Below are 9,405 nucleotides of genomic sequence, written 5' to 3'. Positions count from 1 at the left end.
AAGGAAAAGAATACCAAAAAGGTTTGATGAAAGGGTTGGGGTTAGGTAAGGGTTTCTTAAAAAGCAACACATCCTGCCCTGTTTTATACAAATTTCAAGGTGCAATAGGTAAGAATTGCATCTTGTGGTCAAATGATGTAACTGCAGTCCCATTTTCGTGCAATAAAATCACTTTCTTACTCCCGTCCCACGAGTGTCATGGCTGCTGCCAGTTACAGATCAGCACCAGAAGATTCTAGATGACAAGCAGATGTAGATGTACACATTAAGTTGATGAGTAGATAAATACATTGTCTTATCTGGTGTTAACACCCTTTATGTAGATCCAGACACGTTTTTTATGTACTTAACAAACTAAAAGACGTTAAAATACCTAAGAAAAGGTTTGTTGTTTTTATTTGATCTGACCGATACGTTCATCCTTCATGCTGAGATAAACTGGTTGTTTTAAACTGAAGGTTGCGTTCTCGTTCTCTTCGCCTTCGTGTGTGTGTGTGTGTGTGTGTGTGTGTGTGTGTGTGTGTGTGTGTGTGTGTGTGTGTGTGTGTGTGTGTGTGTGTGTGTGTGTGTGTGTGTGTGTGCTCTGTCTTCTCCATCCCCAGTGAGTCGTGGTGGATGGCTGCTTAGGCCCTGTCCACACGTAGCCGGGGATCTGCCAAAACGTAGATATTTTTCTACGTGTTGGCCTGTCATCCACACGAAAACGGAGTTTTTTCACACGAAAACGGATCTTTTTAAAAACTCCGACCAAAGTGAAGATCTGCGTTTTCTCCGTTTTGGGTGTCTGCATGTGGACGGACAAAACCGGAGTTTTAAGGTCCGCAACGTCACTTTCCGCGACAAAACAATGCTGACATCACGTGTGCGACCTGTGTTTACACTAGCCGACAGCATGGATGCCCTCAGAGCTGCGCTCGCTTTATCAATTGTCCAAGCGCTTTTTGCTTGTTTGTTTTTGCAAGAGGAATTACTGCTCCTTGCGGAAGACCACAGACGAAGGACGAGGTTAAGAACGGGGAAGTACTGCCGCCTACAGGTCTGGCATGTCCTTAACAACGTATTTATCCGGGTACGTGTGGACAGAGTTTGTTTTTAACGAGGTGGTGTGGATGCAAGTTTTTGGAGGGGTGGATATTCGTTTTTTTTTAAAACCCGGCTACTTGTGGACTAGGCCTTATACTGAGCCAGGATTCTCTGGAGGATTCTTCCTGTTAAAAGGGAGTTTTCCTCTCCACTGTCGCTAAATGCTTGCTTAGTATGAGGATTGCTGTAAAGTCTCTGACACTAGTCAGTGACTTGATGCATTTTGCTGGGTTCCTCATATCGGAAAAAACATTTCTGATTGGCTTAATGACCTGACCTGAATTGGAATGTTTATTATGTGAAGTGCCTTGAGACGACTCTTGTCGTGATTTGGTGCTTTATAAATAAACTTGAATTGCATTGAATTCTTGCAGAATCTAATAAACACAACAATCCAGAATTCCTGTTCACCTATGTTTTTAGAACCGGTGCACTCTCCTCTCATGCATGCAGAGACACTCTTCAGCTGAACATGAACCCAAACTGGTTTCTCCTCTTTGAACAGCAGCAGAAGGAAAACAGACTCAGCATGTCGGTTTTTCCCTGCAGGCCTGCCTGGAGTTCTGAGATGATAAATCACAGATGTGCTCTCACTATTTAGCATCAAAATCCTCTGAAACTTTAAAGTTTGTGCTTCCATTTCATATGGCGATGAATTACTGGAAATAAAGAAGTGGTGCCGTTATGATCCATTTTCCTGGCGACGGAGTGACGGTTGCTGTGTGGAAAAGGTTGGATGCTGCTTGTTTTCCAGCAGCTGCAGTTCCACTGCTTGTTTCTTGCAAATCATGTTGGACAAATAAGCATGATTATGTTGATATCTCAGGAAATTGGGTAATAGTCGAGCTCATGGTTCACTGCAGGGAGGAAATAAGTTCTGTGATTGTGTTGCCAGGTTGCTCCTTGGTGCCAGAACGAGTTCAAGAGTTTGTGTCACAAAGAGAAACGAAGAATCGGGTTTGTGTTCTCCTGCTTGACTCGCTTTATTCTGTGTTTTCTGTTCAGGTTTGTCCTGGTCTTCAGCTGCCTGGTCCTCTCCGTGTTCTCCACTATGCCTCCTCATCAGGACTACTCCTCTCACTGTCTGCTCATTCTGGTAAGATCTGAGACAAACCTTCTTCTCAGTTCCTCTTCAGTAGGGGGATTCATTAACCCATCTAACCCTAAACGCAAGGTCAGATCATCCGATGGGCATTGTGGGCACGGGCCCATGTGAGCAGCCCAAGGACGGGGAGAAAGAGGTCCAACAGAATAATATTTACGAGCGAGTCTTCAAATAGCCACGTGTTACATTTAGATGATTTTTCATCAAAATCTGGAGAAAGCTAAATGTTTAAGAAACATAAAAATATTCCGTTAACCTGGAACATAAATTTTTGTACAAATTGACTTGTGTAAAACTTCTCTGATCCATAAAATTGTCTCCTTACAGAACAATGTATTTTGGGTAATTTCATAATCTAATTTGGTGTTCAATAATTTAGAAATGTGGGAGAAAGGTTTATCGTTTATCGAAGGCCAGGGTTTCCCCTAGACCTGGCGAACCGTGAGAACGGGGAAGTGCGCAGGGTTTGTTCTGCTGCCAGCCATAATCTGAGGGAGTGCGGGTGGGGTCGGGTGGGGGGTCATGTGACGTTCTGCTACCGTGTGTCCGTGACTGGGGGATTGACACTTGGCCTGGTGCGGGACCAAGCATGGTCTGGATGCCCGCCAGGCTTATAAAGAACTGGGGGAAACCCTGGAAGGGTCAAGTATTTCAAAATAATATAATAGGCTTTCTACGTGGACACAGTGGTTTGTAAAAAAAATTGTTACCACAGCTATAAACAACTGGGTCATCAGCACAAACATGCAAGTGTGCATCTGTCACAATCAGACCAAGATTGTTGAAATGATTAATTGAAAGGGGCCTAATGAGGAACCCTGTGGCACCTTCCTTGTGGTGCCAGGCTAGTTAAAAAAACAAAACAAAATGAAAAAGAAGATTCTCTAAAATAACTTGCAAAGAGAAACCAAAAGTTATGCAAAACTTTGTGTATAAAGAAGTTTCAAAGTGGTTGCAGAGTCGGATCCGGCTGCAGTTGGAAGCCAGAACAGGGAGTTAAAAGGGTGAAGTGGGCGTCGGTAGCTCGTTTATCCTCAAACACACAAACGTAAGGGCACAAAATGCCAAATGAATTCAAAGTTGCCTTAAGAAGAAGAAGCAACAATCTTTTATATAGCGCCTCTCAAGATGAGAACATTTTTTAATTCATTAAAGATTTATATATATATATATATATATATTTTTTTTTTTTATATATATAAAAATGAGAAAATTTAAAAGTTGTGATTATTAAGGAAAGGGAAAGAGAAAATGAATAAGAAAGAGGTAATCAGTGGATCCCGGGATAAGCGGAAGCCGGAATTGGTAAAAGCAAAGTCAGGGTGAAAATAGTGAGCACAGGAGCTGAAATCATCTTGAAAAAGACTCTCAGTGACTGTGGGATTAATAAAGTATCTTTGAATTGGATTGAAAAGCCTCAGACAGAAAGAAATAGTCATTTTTTGTACTCTGCAGAATTTCCTGCACACGATCGCCCCTGCTGCTGAAGCTAACGTTTCACGAAGTGCACCATGCTAATTCCATCAGTGTTACATCTAATGGAAGCTAAAGCAGTGACCGTCCATTACCGAGCGACCTGTCGCAGTCAACAACACACAAAAAGCTTTGGATACTAGTCATTCATTAAGAAAACATCAATAAAGTCAAACAATGTGACAAATTTACACAAACATGCAGGCGCTAATGTGCTAAACGGACAGGAAAAACATCAGAAGCACTTTAAAGAGACTCTCACACCTGTTAGCATCAGCGGTTTTGTAACAAAGCGTGTTCGGCTGCTGGTTCGTCCTTTTGACAAAACAAAAACCGTCCAAAATTTATTTCAATTTGTCTTAAAGGGTTTAGGAAAGGAAGCAGCTCTGATCGGTCAGTATCTTACCTGCAACAGTTGGTTTATGAACAGATTGTGCCCATGTTTACCTTAATTTACCTGTGAGGCAGCAGTAGGTCAGGTGGTAGAGCGGGTTGCCTCATGATCGGAGGGTCATGGGTTCGATTCCAGCTCCCGCCAGGGGTATCCTGCTGTTGTGTCCTTGGGCAAGACACTTCACCCAACTTGCCTGTGCTAGTGGTGGTCAAAGGGGCCGACGGCGCCAAATGGCAGCCTCACCTCTGTCAGACCTCCCCAGGGCGGCTGTGGCTACAAGTAGCTTACCATCACTAGCAGTGTGTGAATGTGAGAGTGTGTGAAAGCGTCTTTGGGTGTCTAGAAAAGCGCTATATAAGTTCAAGCATTATTATTATTATTATTATTATTAATTTCACAAATTTCTCTTTCATTTCTCATGTTTTTTACCTTGTCCAAAATCGCAGCACCATGAGAGCAAGGTCCCGAAACCTGAGAAGAAAATATAACTCTTGCAAACATTTCGTAGCCTGGCCTGCCAGACTAGTCCTCTGTTTAACTCTGCACAGAGAAAGAGTCTGGTAACTCACAGGCAGAGAGGTTCATGAGGGGCGGGACTAGGCAGCTCAAAAATAACCAATCACAAAAAAGACGGAAATGCTGACTGTACCGCGCGATGCTGTCGTTTTTTAGCTGTAGTTTTAAAAAAAGGCGTCTGGCAGCGGTGCAAACATCTTTCTTTAGAAGAAAGACGTTTAGCGCTTCTACTTGTTGTGGTTTAAAGACATTGAAGTCATTTAGAACAGAGGGAAGAGTCGCAGCGAACTCTGCTTCAGTCGCCATGTTAATGACAAACTCGGCGTTATGGTGTGTGACGTACGCTACTCAGCGCTGATTGGCTCGGTTAGAATTCTCAGGGGGCGGGGTTATTTGAATAGGAGAGTTCCCAGAGCCTTTCTCTGTGCAGAATTAAACAGAGGAGGAGTCTGGCAGGCCAGGCTAAACATTTTGAGACATTTTAAAAGCTTTTTTAAAAGTGTCGTTTGTTACAATTTGTTACCAATGGTTCATTTTAAAAACTAACTTTTTAATCCCTTGTTTGGAAATTTATCAAAGAATATTTCTCATTTTTCAAATTCAAGCAACTCAAATTTATTTGTGGGAGGAGCCTGATCAGACGAAGGAAGCTGACCAATCAGAGGAGCTCTGGGTTTTTGGGAGGTGGGAATCTATAAGCTTTGTAGAAAACATATTTATCCCTCCAAAAGCTTTTAAAAAAGTTTTTGGAGGGATATGTTACTCACCAAGTCAATTTCAATTTGACATTCAATTAAAATTGAGTTTAGAAGAGAAATTCTGTGTATAAATATAACAATAATAATAATAATAATAACAATAATAATAATAATAATAATAAACATTATAATAATTCTGTTTTAGTTGCCTCATGACCTGACATCCAATGTTTGTAATGTAATAAAATGCTGCTATCATTGATGATCTTAAACATGAACATTTAAATCAACTGCAGACATCTGAAACATTTTTTTTCTTCAAAGTTGGAAAAAAAATGCTAATGTTACGCAATGATTTTATAATTTTCAAAGTGCACAAATATTGGTCTAGACTTAATAATATCCAAACCAGCTATAACGCTTCCTGATTTTTCCTGATTGCTTCCGACTTCGGTCCGGTCTGGTTTGGGATTCGCCACCACTCTGATTGCCATCAGCAGCTTTTTGTGTTTTCCTGCAGGAGTTTGTGATGATCGTGGTGTTTGGGTTGGAGTTCATCATCCGTATCTGGTCAGCCGGATGCTGCTGCCGTTACCGAGGATGGCAGGGCCGACTGCGGTTCGCCAGGAAGCCATTCTGTGTCATAGGTGAGTTTCACCCTTAGAAGAAAGACAAAACTTGGTTTTGCTTTTGTTTTAGTTTTCCAGTTTTGAAATTGAGATCCAAATGTTGTATTTTAATATTTTATCTTAGGTTTTCCTAAATAAAATACATTCGGTCCTTCAAAATAAGAGTCCTTTGATTATAAGAAATTAATGAAAATAGTTCAATTCAGATTCATTGAAGTTTAAAATCACCCCAGTTTATTATTAACATAAGGCTTTAGGGATATCATATTTTCTTATAGCACTGGTTTAGATTTTGATCACCATTTTGGCTTTTTTTGGTTTTGTATTTAAACTTTATTAAATTTTAGTCTCAACATTTTGATTTCATTCTCAAAACAGAAAAACAAAACAAATCTACTGGCTTGCCCTAATCGAGAGATAAGGATGTCCGATATGATTGAACTACCATTAATACCGGCCAAAATCTGCATTAATATTTAAATGGAACAGACTTGCATCGCGTGACTGTGGCGTCCGCGGCAGTTACGTAACGTCACGTGGCACAGGAAATAACGTTATATTTTATAAGTTTCAGTATAAATGTACTTTTTAAATAGTGTATATATTGGTAAAATCAAATATGTGAGCAGGTTACTACCTGCTAGCCACGGAAGCTGCGACTACTAATCACCTAACCAACCACAGATATCTGTTTTGGATATGAAAAAAAAACGTTTTAAATATCAGGCCGATAGCTACAACTAATTGACGTACATTTAAACTTGAAATTTGCACCAGAAGTAGCTGCCGGCTTCTGATCCTCCATCCTTTTGAAAATACTGTGGTGTGTCCTGGGAATGTTTTTTTATTTTTTACCGTGTCCTGTCTGGCTGTGAAGCAAGCAGAATTGATGTCTGAATGCTGGTGACAAGCCTTACAGATTTACTCTCAGGTGGAGCATCAAAGCGTCTGCTTTTAATGTCACGCCTGATACTTAAAACTTTATTATTATTGTTTTTGAATGCTTTGTAATTCCGACAAGACACGGAGCCAGAGGTGAAAGAGAAAGGAAAAGACAAAAGGTGGGGAGACAGGGGGAAAGGGTGTGTGTGTGTGTGGGGGGGGGGGGGGGGGGTTCCACAAAAATAAACAATAATGAACAAGAGTCTGCTTCTAGACCTGCAGAAAGAGACAAGAAAAAAAACTGTGTCAACCCGATGAAGAAATATGTAATCAACATTGCTTAACTGAAGAATCACGATAATAAATCACAGTGCATTAAGTGCCCACCATAGTCAAGACCTGTGTTGAACGTGCCCAAGCCCAATTTGGAATAGATAAGAATAGCTTTTTGAATATCACCAAATTAAATCTGTAGTCAAACAAAAATTTAAGCTCAATAAAATAGAATTACAAACACCACCAAGAGTATTAGACTTCTATAATCTCAAACCCCCCAAACTACTGTCTAAAGTATATAAGACACTGTCCAAAATAGACGATAGAATAGTAATCCCTATTGAAAAATGGGAGGTGGATCTATCAGTCAGCTTTGACCAGGACTTCTGGTCCCAAACTTGTTTAAAAACTTTTAAAATGATCAGACACCCCAATTTACAATTAATTCAGTACACAATTCTACACAGTGTACACTATACAGGTCATCGGATGTTCAGGATGGGGTTTGTGTCGTCTGACACCTGTACACACTGCACAAACAACATTCCTGACAATTACATTCATGCACTGTGGTCCTGTCCACCTGTCCAGGAATTTTGGGGTAGAGTATGTGAGGATCTGTCAAATTGTCTGAAATGTCATATCCCAACTTCCCCCTCTCTTTGTTTACTGGGAAACCTGGACGATGTCCCGATTGCAACATCTTTGGTTCACGTGGTTCTGACCGCCATATGCATCGCTAAGAAAACTATCCTCTTGAATTGGAAAAATAGAGAAAGTCTCTGCATTAACCAGTATAGAAATCTTTTGTTAGATCATATTACACTTGATATAACCTCTGCTTCCACTTCAGATCAATCTCTCTGGGCTCCTTTGATCGGTTCCATCACATAGCGAGGGTGGGGGCGCGTTGATGTTGTCCTGCGGGATGGTGTGGGTGGGGGGGTGTGGGGTCTGAGTTTGGAGTATCCGGATGTTCCCTGGAGGTGGGTTCACTGGGGGTGTCTGGGACTGGGGGGCCGTTGCCCCCCTCTGGAGGTGCTTGGGTTGCCTCGGGGGGTGGACTGCTGGCGGTTGTGAGTGGGGCCCCTTGGGGATCTTGGCGGCGGCCATGGGTCACTTCCTGGCGGCTGCAATGCCCCTGGGCGGGTCTGGGTGGGGGCCTGGGGGCTCGGGGTTTGGGGGTGGCCGGCCCCGTGTGGGGATCTGGGCGGGGCCTTGGGGGTCGGGTCCTGACATGTTTGCTGCCGGGAAGAAGGCAGGGACACCCAGCAGTGCCTGGCTCGGGTTCGGGGGCCTCAGGTAGACCTTGGCTCCTCTGCCGTTCCATCACAGGGGAGGGGGAGGCCCAGGAGGGGGAGGACCCAACCTTACCTGGATGTCCCATGTCTTATATATTCTGGAAGTTGTGCAAATGCAGGGGTGGGCATAGATATTCTGCTGGGGTGGGGCTGGGTTGGTGCCCTCGGACTCCGTGAGGCTCTGTAATGCTGCTGCTTTGGGCCCTGGCAGGATGGGCTGGGGTCTCCATGCCCTGGGTGGCAGTTTGACAACAGAGGTGCCTATTGGGTCCAGTAGGGGAGCTGGCTCCCTGGAGGGCTAAGCCCAACCAGCCATTCCTCCCCATCCCCGCATATTTCTCTCCTCCTGCTCCCTCACATCATCGCACAAACATACACATAGGACCTTGGAGGGTGGGCAAGTCAGGGAGTGCGGGTATGGACCCCATTTCCGCATTCCTGTGGAAACCTGCCCCCCAATTTTATTTGCACCTTATACACTTCCACTGACGACATTCCACACAAACACACACTTAGGGTCTTGGGAGTGAGCACATTCAACGGCATTTGGCAGGGGGATATTTCAGCCTCCTCCCGAGTGCCGGTGCCCACTTCCAATTTTAAACCGCACTTAGACACTGATGGCTGAGGGTGTAAGTGGGGTGGTGCAGTGGCATCAGCTGGCATATGCTGGATGATGCCCGCACTGCCCACTCACCACAGCCATGGAATACACCCCATGATCACACAACACTATATTGGAGCAGGCGGAGGGAGACTAGGGGTCTTAGCCACCTCTGTTGTTGCTAGGCCTCCTGGGGCTGGAGGCTAGGAGGGAGATCTGGCCGTCTGGTTGGGGTCTGGGGTGGTGGGTTGCTGTGCTCAGCGTTGGGCGGGGGAGCCTGCTCATCAGCACCCCAGCAGAAAGTGTCAAACTCTGGTAACCGGTGATGGTTGTACCCCATGTGCAGCAGTACCGGGACCAGAGTGAATAGGGTGTGTATGTGTGAGCATGAGGGAGGGAGTGTGTGACTGTGTTTGTGTATGAATGTATATGTCAGGTGGGGCC

The 9,405-nt window shown here is 43.7% G+C and overlaps 1 protein-coding gene across 3 annotated transcripts in view; it reads left to right on the top strand.

The window, feature by feature from the left end:
- LOC107396770 (potassium voltage-gated channel subfamily KQT member 5) overlaps positions 1-9,405 on the top strand; it is a 200,018-nt gene that overhangs the window by 145,006 nt on the left and 45,607 nt on the right. For all 3 annotated transcript variants that reach the window (XM_054734572.2, XM_054734571.2, XM_054734573.2), the window contains exons 2-3: positions 2,089-2,179; positions 5,790-5,916. In XM_054734572.2, coding sequence (XP_054590547.1) covers positions 2,089-2,179; positions 5,790-5,916 — 218 coding nt within the window. The remainder of the gene's footprint in view (positions 1-2,088; positions 2,180-5,789; positions 5,917-9,405) is intronic.

The sequence above is a fragment of the Nothobranchius furzeri genome, chromosome 6 (assembly GCF_043380555.1).
Source record: "Nothobranchius furzeri strain GRZ-AD chromosome 6, NfurGRZ-RIMD1, whole genome shotgun sequence".
NCBI lineage: Eukaryota > Metazoa > Chordata > Actinopteri > Cyprinodontiformes > Nothobranchiidae > Nothobranchius > Nothobranchius furzeri.
This window is presented reverse-complemented; position numbering and strand designations above follow the sequence as displayed.